Source organism: Protopterus annectens, chromosome 6.part0 (genome assembly GCF_019279795.1).
Source record: "Protopterus annectens isolate FY-2018-M chromosome 6.part0, PAN1.0, whole genome shotgun sequence".
In the NCBI taxonomy this organism is placed as follows: domain Eukaryota; kingdom Metazoa; phylum Chordata; order Ceratodontiformes; family Protopteridae; genus Protopterus; species Protopterus annectens.
The window spans coordinates 1,618,602,631-1,618,622,119 of NC_056737.1; the positions used below are offsets into that span (position 1 = coordinate 1,618,602,631).

Consider the following 19,489-nt stretch of genomic DNA (forward strand, 5'->3'; position numbering starts at 1 on the left):
GGGAGCCCTTCTCTGAGAAACATTTACAGTGTCCCTGAGGTGTTTCCCGACTGCCCGTCCCTGGAGGCAGTTGGGAGTCAGTTATTGCTGAACCCACTAGCCTGGGCAAGTATTACAAATGATCAGTGGGTGCTAGCAATTATATCCAGGGGTTATTACATTCCTGTTTTGGAAATTCCCCCAAAATTCAGTCCTCTTGTGGATGTGCCACCCAATCAGGAAGAGGCAGCCCAACAGGAGGTTATAAGCCTTCTTCAAAAAAGAGCCATCCACCAGGTCCACGCAGGACAGAGAAGATGTGGAACTTATTCCCACTTCTTTTTAGTTCCAAAGAAAACAGGGGATCTACATCCTATTTTGGATCTCAGTCACATGAACCAGTTCGTGCAGAAGCTGAAGTTTTGGATGGTCACTGTGCAGTTGATTGTGCCTCTCTTGCACAACAATGACTGGATGTGCTCAGTAGACCTCCAGGATGCATACTACCATGTAAAAATGGATCGACGGTCCAGGAGGTTTCTCTGCTTTCACTTGGGAGTCGATCATTTCCAGTTCCGGGCCCTGCTCTTTGGTCTCACCTCAGCCCCCAGGTGTTCACCAAATGCATGGTGGTGGTAGCAGCTTATCTCTGGCTGCAGGGAATCCAAGTTTTTCCCTGTTTGGATGATTGGCTTCTGATGGCCCCACAAAGAATCAACTATTAGACAATATTCACTCCGTACTCTCCCTGTTCCATCGACTGGGTATCACAGTGAACATGGTCAAATCCTCTTTGATTCCAACCCAAAAACTGGAATTCATAGGCACTCTGTTGGATACCACCTCTCAAATCGCAGCCTTACCCCCTCGAAGGGTGTCGCTTATTCGCGACCAAGTTCGAACCTTGCTGGAGCTAACCTGTTCTCCAGCCTCACTCATTCTTAGGGTTCTAGGATAGATGGCGGCTGCCATTTATTTGGTTCCAATGGCTCGGTACCATATGAGGGTTCTTCAGTGGACCCTTGCAGTTCAGTGGTCAGCGTGGCAGCATCCCCTTTCCTTTCCTATTCAGCTCACCCCGGTGTGTCACAAGCATCTTTCGTGGTGGATCCGTTCTCCGGATCTTCTAACAGGCAGGTCTTTTGTTCCTCCTACTCCTGTGGTGACAGTCACCTCAGACACTTCCCTCCTGGGGTGGGGGGGCATTTCCAGGGACAGACGATCCCAGGGACATGGTTGCCCTCAGAGACCAAACTGCACATCGACATTCTGGAGATGAGGACAGTCCTTTTATCATTGCAAACCTTTCAAGAATGCCTTCCTCACGGTACGATTGCAGTTCTGTCAGACAACAACATCATGGCTGTTGTGTGGTATGTATACAAGCAAGGGGGCACATGTTCTTATCTGCTGTGTCATGAGGCCATGAGGGTTTGGGAGTGGGCGATGGCCACGGGGTGCATTCTCATTGCAGCACATATTTCCAGAGCATCCAATGTGTTGCCGGACAAATTGAGCAGGGCTATATTGACTCCTCACGAGTGGTCCCTGAATCCAGTGTTGGCGCAACAGATCTTCCGTCAGTGGGGTTATCCGAGCTGCAATCTGTTTGCATCTCCTCTCAACCACAAATGCAACAACTTATTTGCATTGATCCCCCCAGAGGGGGAATCCCCCAGGGACGCGCTCACCCACGATTGACCTCCAGGTCTCCTGTATGCCTTTCCTCCATTGCCTCTAATTCCCAGAGTACTTCAGAAAGCCAGATGCCTCAAGAGTCAACTGATCCTCATTACCCCCTTTTGGCCTCGACAGGTGTGGTTCCCCCTCCTACGGTCTCATTTGAGGTGTCCACCCTGGGTGCTCGATCCAGTTCCGGATCTGCTACCTCATCCTCCTCTCCTACCTCTCCCGAATCTTCAGACCATACATCTGATAGCGTGGTATGTCCACTTCCAGTGATTTTGGCTAAGTCCAGGCTAGCTTCACCCATAAAGGAGATTATTCTTGCTTCCCAGAGGTCTTCTACTAGGAAAGTTTACTCCAGTAAATGAAAGAGATTTTCAGTTTGGGTGAAGAATAAAAATTTAGACCCCTTCTCCCCCCCTGTTTCCCAAAATACTTCTCTTTTTGACCTCTCTCTTTAAGGAAGGAGCAAGTTTTTCCACTATCAAGATACAGTTGGCAGCAATTTTGAATTTTCACCTTGGCAGTGATTCTGCCTTTTCTGCACGCCTCTGTAAGGCCTTTTTAAAAGGGGGGGTTTCTGTTATGGCCTCCTGTTAAAAACCCTTCTCCCCCATGGGATTTGACTTTGGTCCTGCAGGCTTGACAAAACCACCCTTTGAACCAGCAGCTTCATGTGATATTAAATTTATGTCCTGGAAGACTGTCTTTTTAGTGACAATAACTTTGGCAAAGAGAGTTTTGGAATTGCAAGCTCTTACTGTCAAGCCACCCTGCTTAATTTTCCACAAGGACAGGGTGTCTGTAAAACCTGATCCATCCTTCATGCCTAAAGTGGACTTACCAGCGAATCTCAGTGTATTCATCTACCAGTATTTCTCCCTAACTGTTCCAATAAAGGGGAATATATTCTGCACACAATGGATGTTCATCATCAACTTCACTTTTATTTACATAGAATGCGAGAATTTAGGCGTTCAGACCAATTATTTGTTGCCTTCTCTTTAAATAGAAGGGGCAGGGGTATTTTGAAAGTCACAGTTTCCCGTTGGATTTCGCAGTGTATTTCTTTCAGTTATTCTTCAGAAGGTATTACCTTAGCTACACCAGTGAGGGCTCATTCTACTAGGGCAGTTTCTACTTCCACTGCCTTTGCAGATCGTCAATCTTTAGATGACATTTGTGCAGCAGCAACGTGGTCTTCTCCTCACACGTTTATTTCCCACTATAAGTTGGATTTGATTTCCAGAGGAAGGGCTTCATTTGGCGCAATGGTTCTTCAGCATGACCTTCCTTGAGACCTCCCAGGATTTAGGTAGCTGGGGACTCTGACCCTAATGTGAGGAATGGTGACTAGATAACATCAGATTTATAGTTATGTACTTAACATAACTTGGCATCTGTGTTATCTGTAGTCACCATTCATCACAATCCCAACCTCCAGCCCCCTTCCTGGAAGATTGGTTGGATTTGGAGGTTCTGTTTTGTTTAAATATTTTGTCTGTCTTCCTTCCTTATGCAAACTCGATCTGAGGGAGTGTAGGGTAGCAGAGCATTATGGGGGGGGAGCTTGAGCTAAGCTGTGTTCTGAGTATGCTGGCTCGGATCCAAGACCCTAACATGATGAATGGTGACTACAGATCACACAGATGCCAAGTCATGGTAAGTACATTACTATAAATCTCCTTGCTTTTGCCGATTTTCTTAATTGGCAGTGCAGCATGAACTTGGTTGCCACCCGACTCGATTTTAACAGTGCAGAAACATCACAAATGATCTGCTGAAGTTTGTCTTTACAAGAAAAAAAGCATTGTTTGCTCTATAACATTGTTAGTAAGGGTAAATCAGTATCTTAGGTTTTAAATTAGAAGTGTAATGTGCAAGAAGAAAGTAAAAGCAACAGGAAGGTGGTTCCAAGAACCCTGAAATTATGTATTTGGTTTATAGTTTATACCTCATGCTTAATGTCACTGGATTCCTGCAGTAAGACCTTTATTGTAGCAGCTAATCAGTGAATGCTTGGTTGATTTTCCTGTTAACAGTGCTTTTCTTTTGTTTTCCCTTTGTTTCATAGTAGACAGCATTGCTCGTTATTTTTGCTGCTGCATCTCCTTTGTGACTCTATACCAGAAAACTGATGTTCTTAATTTGTGCAGATTACCTGTTTGGTATAGAAAGGGCAGCCCAGTTCATTCTGGGAAGGACAGCAGGGCAAATGTAATAGGTACTCAACTGCTGTTGCCATGAGATGCATGTTGTCCTAACTCATAGGTTCATAGGTTGGTACTAGGCTATCAGCCCTAGGGCCTATACAAGCCTAGCCATAACAATTCCCTGGCTATTTCTTCCCACACTATTTACTTCCCTGGACCTCTGTCTAGCAGGGCGACTGACGTGATCCCCGGGGTGAATTTCCTTTCTCCCATCCAATCGTCAAGTTTCCTTTTGAAGAGGTCCAAAGAGGCACTCTGCTTGACATGTATGGGCAATCTATTCCAGAGTCTGGGGAGTCTCTGGGTCAGGAACCTATCCCTCCAGCATGTTTTGTTTAGTGTGATGACAAGGTTTAGATCCTTGGAGCGTGTGGCTCTGAGGGATTTGGATTTCTTTACGTGTAGCATGTCCAACAGCTCTGGGTTTGACATGGCCTTGTATGTTAAGCAAAGATCGCCTCTGAGTAGACGATATGCGACATAGTATAGCTGGAGTTTTTTAAGGCGGTCAGCGTAGGGCATCTGCTTTAGGCCTGTGATTCTTTTAGTGAGGTATTTCTGTGGCCTTTCCAGTTATTGCAGATGTCTTGAGAGGTACATACCAAACGGGGCATTGTATTCTATAATGGGTCTAATGAGGGATGAGTACAGTGGGACAATGACCTCCTTTTTTCTGGATGAAAAGCTCTTAGTGATGAGGTGTGCCACATAGAAGGATTTCCTGACTGTTGTGGCGATGTGGTTATCGAAGGTGAGACCACTGTCCACCTGTGTCCCTAAGTCTCTTATCAAACTTTCGGTGTTTAGTGTACTGCCACCTATATGGTAATTCACGGATACATGTTTTTTCCCAAAGGGGATAACTATATAGGAGCTGCATTACTTTAATGAGTTAGCTGTAGCAATATGGATTAATGTAGACTGTGTAGTTTCATGCAACAAATGGGACTTTTCCATACTCTGCCTGTTCATGGAATACTTTCCTTGTAATTCTCTGGGTACAGTCTCTTCTCCAGTTTTTTTGTATTGGTATAGCACTGCTGGGTCTTGCATTGCTCATGATTGTTAGAATGTGACATGACCCCCAAAGATGAGAACCTGGAGGTTACCCCTATAACGTAGGGATCATATGCCCATTAAGATGCGACAAGAGAGTTTATATTTTAATGCTGTGGGGGTTCATGGAGAAGCTTGCTATATAGGGTGTTCACTGTTATTCATCCTTGTTATATGGCTCAAATTTTAGACCTACAGTAGCTGTTGTGCATTGGTGTGTTTTCTGAACTCAGCAGTACATGGTTTCTTTCTTTTGGTTGCCAGTTCTCTACAGTCATCCCTAAATTGTTGTTGTATGTAATGTAGCTCTAGCATAGTCTCCCTAGTTTTGCTTCTTTTCTTCTTCTTACTAATCTGTGCTCATGATCTGTTATGGTATATTGCTGTCTGCTTCACATCCTTCTGCTTATATATGTGCTCATATGCGTGTAATCCCATACACAGCTTTTCTGTACGTCTGAATAATTTAGTTTTTTTGTCTGCTTTCTTCTCCAGATTCTTTGCCTACCATTTCGTTTGTGTTTTCATTGTTTCTTGTGCATTATTTTTTGTCCTCTTAAATCTCTTAGGAGCCTCCATACATTTAATCTAACTTCTAACTTGATCATTTTACACATTTTATATATATATATATATATATATATATATATATATATGTATATATGTATATATATATATATATATATATATATATATATATATATATATATATATATATATCTATATATGTATATATATATATATATATATATATATATATATATATATGTATATATATATATATGCGTGTATATATGAATATATATATATATATATATATATTTAGTAAAACGTATACAAAGCATTTCTGCTGGACTATTTTTCTGTCACCTTGAGTCACTTGTTAGCATAATTTTTGCCAGATCCAAGCTGTAAAGCTAGGTAATCGGAACAGTATGTGACTGGATTACTACTATGTAGGCCATCTAGACTGAATTTGGTTTTAAAACAAAATGCATGTGGTCATGGCTATGTAGCAGTTAGTAAGGCACTGGTAAAACATGCAGTCACTTTTGCAAGGAAGATGGCAAAGGTAGATTTTTGATTAATATGTTTACTTACTGGTGACAATGCAGTCTATCTGAGAGCATTGACTTTTTCATATAGTTAGTGCATTTAACAGTATGATTAACATCACGCATTGTAAACCCCCCCCCCCCCTGCTACCACTTATATAAGGCTTTGACTACCATGTTTATAATGGGTTCTTGCCACATGTTTGATTTCAAATGTGTGTTATACTGGTGGTGTAAATGCTTAGGTTTAATGGACTGGTATCAGATTTGCATTTCTCTTTGGCCGTCTGTATACAGATCGAGAATCACTTGTAGCAGGTATCTCAACTATCCCTATTTTGGAGGAGCACTCCTATTTTCTAGCCTGATTTATCCCAGCATGGGATGTCCTTATTTTTGGAGATAATGTTCCTATTTTCAGGTTTGATTTACCTCTTCAGATAATTTTCTGAATCCCTCTCATCACGTGTGATTTTTGAAGCTGTCTGATATACAGAAAAAGCATACTACATGACCAACATTCTAATGGTAGCAATAATTTAAAGAAAGGACACACATTGCTTATATGTTCCCATCATTTTTGTCACTCTCTGTTTTTAAATGTGTTTCTCAGTAGTATCCCACATTCCTACTGTAAACAGGAATAGATGTGTATTTGGTTTTCAGATTTTATGCTAATTAAATGTCCACATTTTTTGGTTGGATGCCCATACTTTTCAAGGCCTTTGTTCCTGTTTTCAGTGTCTGCTGGTTCAGAGGTATTGTTGCAGGCATAGTAATGTAACAGTGCAGTAGCCCAGTAAAGCACAGCCTGCTGCAATTTCATTACTTGATACAGTAAGAGACTCTGGAAATGAACTAATGACAGTAAAACAACTGATGAGATGTGTACTTGAATGGCAGTAGGTAAATGTGGCTACTTATAAGTATGTGTGTTTTTGTGCGTGTGGGGGAGGGATCTTCCATATAGCTTTATTATGATTAATCAATAGCGTCATAAGTCACCTGGTGGAAGAACCCTGAGAATGGAACTGACTACTTGTGACAACAGCAGGTTTTTAGAAAACCTTGTAACTGAAGTGCTGTTGCACACTTTACTCTGTGTGTGCTTCATAGGGGAATTAGGAAAGAGGTATGGTGAGAATAAAAACTGATGGCTTTAATCAGTGCAGAGCAACTCACAAATTCTGAGACTTATGGGTCAGTCCAAGGAACTTTACTCTGCAACTTAAATAATTTAGTTGCGTACAGTGTGCAGGTCAGATTGTGTTTTAGCAAGTAGAACACAGCTGTACAGCATAATGGATTTAGGGAAGAGAAAGCGAGTTAAGTTAGGGACTTTGAGTGGAATGAACTGGAAGAGGAGACCGCTTAGAAGGATTGTAGTTGACAGTTGAAGACAACTGGCACATTGCACAGAATGTAGGATGGAAGTCAATAGTTTGATCACTGAGTACAAGGAAATACATATAGGGAGTCCTCAGCAGCCCTTCTCTAACTAACCAATCTATATAATATTGCATGTAAATGACTGAGATGGTTTTGACTAAGAAGGGAATGTCAGCTTTGTAGATATGTATCACTGCTGAGGCTTCCTCTGTAACAAAGCCTCTAGTTAAGTGTATTTCAGTTGTTAAGTACCCAGGTAAGATTTTTTGTATTGGGTGGAAAATCAGCATGGACTGGAGATGATGCTTTTTATAAAGCAGGAACCTTGCATGTAAGAAACGGAGATCTGCTGTAATTTTAATGGTCATACTTGTGACCCCAGGAATGTTGAGACTGTTAATGAGTATGTGCTGAGTCATAGGTTGCTGTATCTCAACTTATCCCCCCTCGTTTGAGGCACAATGATCTCGGACATACATAAATAATTACTGGAGTAGTGCTTTAGTAGTGTAGGACTCAATTCTGAAATTTGCAGTTTAGGGGATGCAATAACTCTTGTTCGTCAGAGTTTCTGCCTCACAGTTTTGGTTCTTGCATTTGTGATAGGAACTCTAAATGGTTACATTTACGTTAAGTACTTTACATGTATCTGATCTGTTACACTTCTAGTTTGAAATGAATATATTTTAAAATTTGTATCGGTGTCCTTGCTTACTCTGGTTCTAACCTTAAAGGAAATTTTAAGGATTCCGTCCTTTTCTCAGGTGCTCAGCTGTGCCACTGTTTTCACATTATGGTGTGAGATGTACTCAGGCTTGCAATGTAAAACCCTGTACCTTCAGTAGACAGGCAGGCTACCTGTTTGCATGAGTTCTGAGTGGGAACTTTAATGAAATGCTACCTAGAGGGTCTACTGAGCTACAGATTTCTGTAGTGTGAGCTAAATGTACACACATGTACACATTGATACACTTTGTGCCACCAAAAGTGAAAAATTTAACAACCTTTGATAGATTGCCTGTATTGTGTATGGGAGATTGTAGTGTGGCAAAGAATTACAAATCAAAAAAAAAAAACTGGTAGGAGGGTAAAGCACTTCTTTTGCATTAGCAGTAAAACATGCCTGCTCTCTTAGTGCTCTAAAACGTACTTGTAGTTGTTCTTGGGTGTAGTAGCTCATTAAAAGGAAGTAGAGCATCCGCCTTTAAAATAGCCCTTAGGCCTTACCTTCAGAGGGGAAGTGACTCACTTCCATGGCTTGCAGCAGGTAGTAATAATAGTGTTCCATAAGCAGCTTTGGTAACTTGCAGGGTGGTTTAGTTTATATTGTGCTACTTGAAGGGCAAGATCTTTTACAAATAAGGCTTTAAAGCAGTGAACAGAGCATGTTATCATACATGCTGTTTCTTTCTTGCTCCGTGTCTCTGTTATTCGGCAAAGTATTTTATTAGATTTACAGTAATTAACTGTTTTAACTTTTCAATGTTTTAAAGTCAGTTAAGTTATTGGGTCATGTATAATTCCGTTTAGTTGTGATAGCAACTAGTTTAGAACTCTTTAAGATTTTTTTATACTGATAGCGTCAGTTACATTAATACTGTGGTTATCTTCGGTTGTATTTCTATTGCCAAACACCAGCTAATTGCACTACATATTATATTTGTAGTGGCGTCTGATAAGAGACCTTAACAGCTACATGCCAAGAATAGGGAATGTACTTACAATAGATTTAGTAGTATATCTGCAAAACACACACGCGTGCATACACACACGCACACACACACACACACACACACACACACACACACACACACACACACACACACACACACACACACACACACACACACACAGACACACACACACGCGCGCGCACACATTGGTATATTACTGTCAGTCAAAACTGTAAGGTACAAAAGCTGTGTCACAATGATTGTGGGTCTGTCTTACCTCTGTAGCTACTATAGGATTACTGAACTGTTGCTGATACTGTTTGAGTATAACAGTGACTTGGGGATAAAAGACAGTGAGCAAAATTTCAACTAGGCATTTCTTGATTTCTTGATTTAATAGTTCCAAAGTATTTTGGGACCATTCAATCATGTGCCATTAATAAAAGTGGTTAGACATACATACCAAAACAGAAGTAACCATGGCTGATCAGGAAGATGAGGTAGTGGTGCAAACTTTCTTTTTTTTTAAATAAGCTGTCTTCGGTGCATTAAACCTTTGTATCTCGACAGCCAGCTGAGTTTGATGACAACACTTAAGGAGTTCAAAAGAAGGTGAGCTGTGCTTTAATGAAAGATTGCCTTTTGCATGGCTACCACTTCAGCTGCAGAACTCTGTGAACCCTATAAATTCATATCAGCCTGAAGAACTTAGTGAGCTCCATAATTTCATGTCTTCATATCAGCTGCAGAACTTGGTGAATTCTGTGACTTCATGTCAGCTGCAGAATTTTGGGAGTTCCATGACTTCATGTCAGCTGGAGAACTTGGAGAGAACTCTGTGTCTTCTTGTCAGCTGGAAAATATGGTCAGCACCATGACTTGTGGAGTGTCTTAAGATAGTTTTCAACAAGACAGAATTATCCATCCTTTATCCTTTTTGAACACCTTCAAAGGTTTGTATAATGTATTACCTTAAATAAGTGATTTAAGTGACACATACATCTGCACACATGACCTTTCCTGCAACATGCACAAAAGACTGTTCTTAGATTGACCAAGCAATCTATACTTTAGAAATTCTGTCAGTGTGTTTTACCATAGATAATATAGAGTAGGCATCTGAGGTGATGTTTGCAGCTATTTATGACTTATGCAGTAAAGGAGATCCTTGCTGGAATGCACCATGCATCAAACTTGATGAAAAAGTTTTCCTAGTAACTTAAAGCTCCCTTCTATAGATGTTCCTTAATGGCTGCTACCAGTGGTACTCACTGGACAGTTGTGTCTACTGGCTGGAACAAAGCACACTCCTGCATGTTTGCTTGCAGTATAAGCATTGCTGTTAGAATTTGATGTTCTGTAGTTCTATCTCGCCTTCATTCTTACATATGGGATGGGAGCCAATCCTCGGCTCCGACTCGGCCTGTTTACAAGCTGGAATTCTTCTAGTTGGCTCGTGAGTAGGTAAGTATCCCATGGTGCACCAGTACAATCCCCAGCTCTCGTTTGCCGCATGGACGAGTTTGGTTGTGCTTCTCTTTGGCTCTGGCTAAGTTTTTGAATTTATTCAAAATTTTTTGTACTTTCTAGTCTAAACTGTTATATTATAATTGTTAGTCACAGTTAGCATAGTTTAGTATAGTTACTTTTAAAATTGCACCATTGTGTGAAATCTTTTGGTAAATTGGCCTTTTGGCTTCATTGTATTGGTATCCTGTGTGCTGGTTTTCGTGTTATTAATACCATTAATATTTGTAGGCGCTTTTTGCACTCAGTTAGGCTGTGTGTGTTTTTCTTAGGCATAAGTCTAAGTTTTTGGCCGATTCCCGCTAGCTAAATTGTTAGCGTCGTTAACAGAATGAGGTTCTGTTTTGTTTCTTCAGTCTGAGTTTCTTTAAGGTTTCCACTTGCTTCTTTGATTAGTGCTGTTGACAGAACGAGGCTCTGTTTCCTTATTGAGTAAATTGAAAGTTTACACTGTATTCCTGTTTGTGTGTGTGACTTCCCTGCTTATTGTAACTTAAGTAGGTCTGTTTTAGTTAGAAGACCTAGTTGTTTTCCGTTTCCCTTCCTGCCTGGGCTAGGCCCGTTTAAGTTAGCGGACCTAGTCCTTGTGGTGTCTTTCTCTTTCCTGCAGGGCTAGGCCCGTTTAAGTTAGAGGACCTAGTCCTCTCCCTTTTCTTCTTTCTGTGTGTGTGTGCCCATCTCTGTGAGAATGTCTAAAGAAAGTAAGGATCATAAGCCGCCTGGCTTTAAGAAATGTTTTAAATGCTCACAGAAGATGTCCATAACGGATGGCCACAGTAACTGCGTTTACTGTCTGGGGCCATCCATTTACAGGAAACTTGCTTATTTTGCCACTGTTTCAGTGCTAGGGTGTTGCAAGAAAGAAAAAATAAGCTCGTCCTAAAAGGTCTTCTTAAACCTTCCTTTGAGGAAGATCTGGCTAGCTCTTCCTCTTCTTCTAGATCTCAGGGATCTAAAAAGGAAAAGTCTGTGTCCTCTAAGAGGCCCTCCCCGGCACCAGCTGGTGTCTCAGAGCCACCTCTTAAAATCACTGAATCGGATAAGTCCACTGTCTTATTGGCTCCACATAGCTCGGTGCCGATTGAGAGCAGTACTGTGATTGCATTGACGGTTCCAAGTATTTCGGATCCGACCGCTAAGACCATTTCACGGAGCCGGTCTATAGATACTGTACTGGTTTCCCCTATATTGAAGTCTCCGATATTGCAGAGATCCTGCTCTCCTACTTTGTCATCCAGGTTTTCCAGGAGTTTATCGGAAGAAGATGTGGAGAGGGAAGTGCTGAGACTGTTGAAGTCATCTGCTTTACTTAAATTGTTGTTGGCGCTGACCCAGTCAGTTCCAGAGCCACTTCAGTACGTTAAGCCCTCTTCGATCATTCCTTCTCCAAGCCATACTGGTCTTTCGGAGCCGGAGTGTTTGGTACCACTGTTGGAACCCTCGGCTCCAGCTCCCCCTGTGGCTGTTTCTGAGATGAGTTCTGCTCCGACACTCTCGGCGCCGTCTGTAGTGTCTAGTGGCCGAAGCTCCCCGGTTGGCCCCGACGAGGATGCTTGGAGCCGAACTTCTTCGGTTCCGAGTCTTCCTCTCAGTGCATCAGTGAGGGTGAGTTCGGATCCTATGTCTATCTCGGAGCTGTCCCGATCATCAGCTCCTACCAGGGGTACTGACACTCTTCCCCCTAAGGCACCTACTTCTGTCTCAGCTCCTACTCTCTCCATGGACAGCAGAGATCCTAAGCCTCAGGAGCCATTGGCTGGTGGCTCCACTCTTCTGTGACCTCCCCGGAATATCCTTCCGAGGAGCCTCCACAGAAGAGGACATGTAAGAGGAAGCATGTAGATTCCCAGGATGAGTCTCTGACCTCTGACACTGACCTCGGGGAGTCAGAAGGGTCCCCAAAGTCATCCTCTGATTATGTCTCCTTCGTAGACATCCTAGAAATCCTTAAACAGAGGTGCAGCTGGCCCACTGTCACCCCTTCTGATGAGGAGTTAGTGTACCTGAAGGCTTTCGGGTCTCAACCCTCAACCTCTTGGGTGTCTCCACCCTTCGACGAACTGGTGGATCTAGTTAGTCGAAAGGTGTGAGATACTCCTGATGCCGTGGAGCCAGTCCCCAGGAGATGGAATAAGTTTCTTTCTGCACCCTAAGAAAAGGATTTTTGTCTAAAGGTGTTCCCGTAGATGCCATGGTGGTGGCGGCGGCCACTAAGAAGGAGCTAGCTAAGACTTCTTCTTTTGTTCATCTGCCAAATAAGGACTCTCGAACGATGGACAGATATGGGAACCGTATCTTTTCTTCAGCGGCATTTACCCTTAGATCACTGAACTACCTTACTTACTTCACGAGGCTTCAGAGAGATCTCCTTAAAGAGTTAAGAGATTCTCTACAAGGTACATGTACTGAGGGAATCCCTGACAAGGTGTCTGCCCAGTTGTCCACCTTGAACTCTGTCATCAACTCTTCCATGTGGCTTATTTCGTATGCAGCCAATGGAGTGAGTACAACAGCGGGTTCAGGAATTTCCCTAAGGAGTCATTCTTGGATGCATTTGTGTTAACTTTGTGGAACCGTTCAAGTCTACCTTTACCAACACCCCCTTCAACGGTTCCTCATTGTTTGGACCCAAGTTAAAGGACACTCTCACCCGGTGTGAGCAAGAAGGAAAAACACTCTCTGCTGTGGGAGTACGTTTTACTGTTCTCTCTAGACCATACCCTAAGGGTCAGAGGGGCGGTAAGATGTGGTTCAGGAAGTCGTCCCAGAGGTTTTTTCAGGATGCACAGGATGACTCCTCCATCAGAGGCAGAGGAGAAGGAAATGGTAGATGTCACCCTAGAGGCAGGGGCGGTCCACAAAACCAGGGAGGTCGCGACTCCTTTCGGGGCCGGCCTTACCAGCGCTCCTGATGTGGGGCCTGACTGTGCTTCTCTGGGGCCGGTCGGAGGTCGCATTTCTTTGTATCCAGAAGCCTGGCTGGGTATCACTAAAGACAAGTGGATACAAAGAATTATTACCAGAGGTTATGTCATACCTTTTTTCTTCCACCTTTTGTTCCCAAGAGGATCCCGGATGTTGACCCAATCACCGGGATCAGGCAACTGTGGAAGTCAACAAGTTACTGCTAAAAAGAGTAATTGAAACCGTACCAGAAGACCAAATAGAATCCGGAACTTACTCCAGATTCTTTTTAGTGCCAAAACGTACAGGGGATTGGAGGCCCATCTTGGACCTCAGCAGATTGAACGAACCAGTAAAGAAGGACAAGTTCCGGATGGTGACACTGCAGTCTATATTCCCGTTATTAGGGAAAGACAATTGGATGTGCTCAGTAGATCTCCAAGATGCTTACTACCACATAAAAATGGACAGGGCATCGAGGAGTCATCTACGCTTCCAGCTGGGAGCCAGTCATTACCAGTTTCATGATCTGCCCTTTGGTCTCACCACAGCCCCCAGGGTGTTCACCAAATGTATGGAAGTAGTGACAGCTCACCTGAGACGTCGAGGATTCCAGGTGTTTCCGTATCTGGACAACTGGCTCTTGACTGCCCCCACCAGGCATCTACTTCTTCAGACCAGGGACACTACCATTCAGCTTTGTGCCCAACTGGGAATTTCTATAAATTGGAAACAATCTGCCTTTTGCCCTCTCAATCTGTGATTTTTATAGGCGCAGAGATAGACACAGTCGACATGTTGGCTCGTCTTCCTGCAGAAAGGGCACAGAATCTAGTTCTTCAAATTCGACATCTTCTTCCCTTATGAAAGGTCAAAGCCAAGACTATTCTGCAGCTTCTAGGGGCCATGGCTTCCACCATATTACTAGTGCCACTAGCCAGGCTACACATGAGAATTCTTCAGTGGCTCCTGTCGTCCCAGTGGTCTTTTCAGCACCTACCATTATCTCATCACATTTTGCTGACAGAATCGTGCAAGAAGGACCTCCTTTGGTGGACGCTACCCAATCAGTTAACCACGGACACTTCATTTGTCCCCAACCAACCCATTGCCACTGTGACCACGGATGCCTCACAGATTGGGTGTGGGGGGGGGGGCATTATCTAGGCAGGACTGTCCAAGGCACATGGCAAGATCACGAGGCTCACCTGCATATCAACGTTCTAGAGATGAGGGCGGTGCTCCTGGCATTGCAAGCACTCCACGACCTTCTGCCTCTGGGGACTATTGCAATACAATCAAACAACATGTCGGTAGTATGGTATATCAACAAACAGGGTGGAACCAGATCATTCCACTCTGTCGAGAGGACATGCGAGTTTGGAAATGGGTGATATCTTCCCAGCGTTTTCTGGTGGCAATGCACATTCCAGGGACAACCGACATGATAGCCGACAAGCTCAGCTGGGCAATCCTGATGCCTCACGAGTGGTCTCTGAAACAGGCAATAGCGGAACAGATTTTCCACAGATGGGGACAGCCTTGCTGCGATCTCTTTGCCAGCCCAATAAATGCCAAATGCAGCAGCTACTTCTCCCTCATCTCCCATTCGGGGAAGTCACTGAGAGACGCACTCATTCATGATTGGCTCCTGGGTCTCCTTTATGCCTTTCCTCCCTTTCCTCTCATTCCCAAGGTTATTCAGAAAGCTCAATGGCTGGGAAGCAAACTGATCCTCATTGCTCCTTACTGGCCTCTCTATCTGGGCTGAGAGAATGAATGTTGACCCTTACACTGCCTCCATTCCAGTGGTTTTGGAATTCCTGTCTGAGCTTTTTCATCAGGGATCTGCGGCTGCCACTATCAGGGTTCAGTTAGCAGCAATTTCAAATTTTCATCTAGGCTTTCAAGATTCTAATCTGATGTCACATAGGCTGTGCAGAACTTTCCTTAAAGGTGCCACCTGGTTGAGACCCCCCCTTTCAAGAACCTGTTGCCTCATGGGATTTAAATTTTGTGTTATCCAAATTAACTTCCCCGCCCTTCAAGCCTTCTCATTCTTCTCCTTTGAAATTCCTGTCTTAAAAGACTTTGTTGCTGGTGGCTATCACGTCAGCCAGACGGGTGTCACGAGTTACAAGCCTTGTCTGTGAAACCCCCTTACCTGATTTTCACAAAGACAGTACGTATCTATTAGTATCGTACTAATCCTTCCTTTGTCCCCAAGGTCTGTTCCCCTGCCACCTTAAATCAATCCATAGAACTTCCGGTGTTCTTTCCAAATCATTCCAACGCAGCTGACTACAGGTTTCATCAGCTGAACGTCCATAGACAATTACATTTTTATGTACATCAAACTAAGGAAATCAGGAAATCAGACCAGTTATTTATTTCCTTCTCCGAATCTAGGTCAGGCCTACCAGTTTCCAAGGTAACACTCTCTAATTGGATTTCTAGCTGTATAACTTACATTTACAACTCTGAGGGTAGACCTTTACCCTTTAAAGTCAAGGCTCATTCTACCAGATCTTAGTCTATCTCTGCAGCCTTTCAAGTCAGGGTCCCACTTGATAATATTTGTGCAGCAGCAACGTGGGCTATCCCTCACACTTTTATCACTCATTACAAATTGGATTTAACCTCTAGGGGTAGAGCATCATTTGGTTCTAAGGTACTTTTGAGTATTTTTCGTTGAGCCACCCAAGAATAAGGCGCTAGGGACGCTGTCCCGTATGTAAGAATGAAGGCAAGATAGGACTACAGAACATAAAGAAATTATGTACTCACCATAACGTTTCATGTTTGTAGTCCATCTCGCTCTTCATTCTTATGAACCCACCCTCCTACCCCCAACCTGGAAGTACCTGGAGACAGAACTTATTATTATAATTTTTTTATGGTGACCTTTTAGTATTGGCTTCCTTTGTATATTTGTTATTATCTCTCCTAGTTAGCAGCAAACAAGATCTGGGGATTGTACTGGTGCACCATGGGATATCTACCTAGCCACGAGCCAACTAGAAGACTTCCAGCTTGTAAATAGGCTGAGTTGGAGCCGAGCATCGGCTCCGATCCCATATGTAAGAATGAAGAGCGAGATGGACTACAAACATGGAACGTTATGGTGAGTACATAACTTCTTTTTTCACTACTATATTTGTCTTTGGCGAACAGAGAGGGAGGCCCAAAAGTTTTGCAGATATGTCATATTACAGGCCTAAATGCATCTTGTTGGAAAACTAGGTTAAAGGGTCTAAAACCATTGTTTATTTGTTTGTTTGCATCTTGGTAACCAGCTTAACTCCTTTATGAAGGTCGCACCATTCCTGCCACCGTGAGGAATCTGATGTCACAGGCAGATTTGGCATACAGTATTTTGTACTGTGCTATATATTTATTCTTGGGTTACCTTTGTCGATGGGTTATTCCCACTAGGTGTATGCTCTGTTTTCAGGGGAGATCCACTGTGTTGCTCATACTGCATAGCAGTCATTTGCCAAGGATGCCATGGAAATCCCTTAACTGTTTGCTTAGTAAAGGCAAGTGATGGCTTTAATGTCCATCTGAGCAGGCAGTACTTCACACCAAGAATAATTAAGGTTAATGCCTCACTTCAGTTGCTCCAGTGGCCTTTACCATAGCCAGGTGATCAGAGTTCATTAGTGGCTTGGATGATTGATGGAGTGGCACAGAGGCTAGTAGTACCTATTGGGGGAATGATGGTGTAGATGGATCCACTCATTAAGCTGGAGCTTGGAACAGTTGCTGGGTTGGACTTGCAGGATGGCCAAAGAGGCTGGGCTGCCATAGGGGTCCAGAGTGAATAGATCCTTACAGGCCATGCATCATTGTCTATCCAGCCTCACAGTATCATCACACAAGGAGGTAGGGCTTAAGAGAAGGCCTTCATGTAACACTGCCTGATGCTCTTCGCCTCACATTTCCACTTCAGAACTCCATAGGGCCAAGTCATTCACACTGGGGGTATTACGTGAGATGAGAGAAAGATGCAATAGGATCAGCACTGATCAGATGATGTTCAGCTGCAGGCACACAAGAGTGAAAAAAATAATGGCACCCCAAAATGAGATTATGCATTCATTTTTTAAATTTTGTGACATAACCAAAGTAGTGCTGCTTTTGCTCATTTTGTAACATGATTGCAATCCTGGTTTGTGGACCTGCATTTAGTTTGCATAATAAAACTTGTAACTTTCACGTCAGTGTTTTTTATGAAATGCACAACGTGATCATGATTTCAGAGCTCTGTATGAGCAGGGCATAATTTTCACATTCAGACCAAAGTTCATCCATCAGCTCTGTGTTCCTCACTTTTGGATTACGTGTATTTAGGTAAACTGCGACCTTTGCTTTGCAAATGGTAACCAGCTCTATGCAGGAGGAGAGGGACTTAAAAGCTTTTGGTCTGCCACCATGCAAAGGAGAATTAATTATATTGCACTTTGCAGAGCAAATAAGCAATAAATGTAGTACCTTGCAAGGTAGAGTTCTGGAGTTTAATGTCCTGAACAGTAAGAAGAATATACAGTAACGGCATTGTGTTTTATATATATGCATGCGCAGACACACACACACACACACACACACACACACACACACACACACACACACACACACACACACACAGCCAAGTTCAGATTTTGGATAGAAACCCAGCTATTGTTATGCAGCAGGCCGGCACCTGAGGAGCTTCAGTCCCAAAATAAGAAAGTCCTTTACATTTTAAGTGGTATCTGCCTTTATCATAATTGACTGGAAACTTGCAAAACTCACCCAGCTAAGTCCTTGTAACTTGTGACGTACCTCTTCTGAGTTTTTTTTTTTGCAGTGGCTGTGTAATGGATGTTTTTGCACAGTTGTTACTTTGGATTCTGCGTTGCCAAGTTTCTGAATTTGCTTGCCATTTTCAGTACCTTCCCATCTAAAATGGAATACTGTTTGCTCTGTTTTTAATTATTCTTGTAGCCACCTTGCTTGTGATTCATCCTTGCAAGTGTCGTATGCTGTAAGAGACTTCATCAAAGTAAGATGGCATGCTAGATTTTCTAAAACATGTAGTCAGTATTGCCTTTCCTTTTTAACATTTGTTTTAATATGTTGTATGGACAATTGTTTGGAGTCCTTCATTCATTTATTTCTTTTGCATTTTGCAGATTACAACACTAGAATTTGTCTGACCCTCTGGATATATTCTGTCAGTTTGTTTTTGACTGTGGTTAGGCTGTCCTTTGTCTGTGCATTGCAGGTTGAATGATTGTGTTAATACCCTTGTACCTACTTGACAGCAAAATCCTTTTGACGTTGTTTGCTTCAGAAGCTTCTCCCAAGCATTTGCTGCACATTTTATGTAACAGTGGGAGTATGTGCATCATGTGTAATAAATGTTTACATTCTTTGCTGGTGTTATTTGTCAGTCTGATTTTATGTGGTGCCATTTTCATTTTTATGTACCTTTCTTTCTTTCTTTATTGTTTCCCCTCTTTCCTGTACCTGTTTCCTGTCATTGGCAAACCGACAGCCCAAAGCCACCACCTCCTGAAGGAGCAAAATCCAACCCTTCCAAGCGGCACCGTGACCGACTCAATGCTGAACTGGATAAATTAACAAGTTTGCTGCCTTATTCTGAAGATGTACGTTCCAGACTGGACAAACTCTCTGTACTTCGTCTCAGCGTTGGATACCTTAAAGTCAAGAGTTTCTTCAATGGTAAGCAGTGCTAAATCTTTTCCTCTAGAAGTAACTGCAGACTTTCTGTAGTAAAAATGCAAAATGGCATGAGTCTTCTCTACTCAAAAGCAAGTAAAGATGTTCTTGAACAACTTTCCCCTATCCAGTAGAGGACCAGATTTACAAATATTAAAAGCCTTTTCATGCAATGTTTTAAGCAAGTGATGTGTTGCTAAATACATGTTTGTGAGTTATATTTTGATAGAAAGCTTCACTGAGTGCTGTAACAAAATCGAAAGTTGTATAACAAAGTTTCAAG

General features: G+C 42.8%; 1 protein-coding gene across 1 annotated transcript in view; it reads left to right on the plus strand.

The window, feature by feature from the left end:
- Positions 1-19,489, plus strand: part of LOC122804877 (aryl hydrocarbon receptor-like) — a 1,212,833-nt gene that overhangs the window by 287,161 nt on the left and 906,183 nt on the right. The window contains exon 2 of the mRNA XM_044075064.1: positions 19,022-19,209. Coding sequence (XP_043930999.1) covers positions 19,022-19,209 — 188 coding nt within the window. The remainder of the gene's footprint in view (positions 1-19,021; positions 19,210-19,489) is intronic.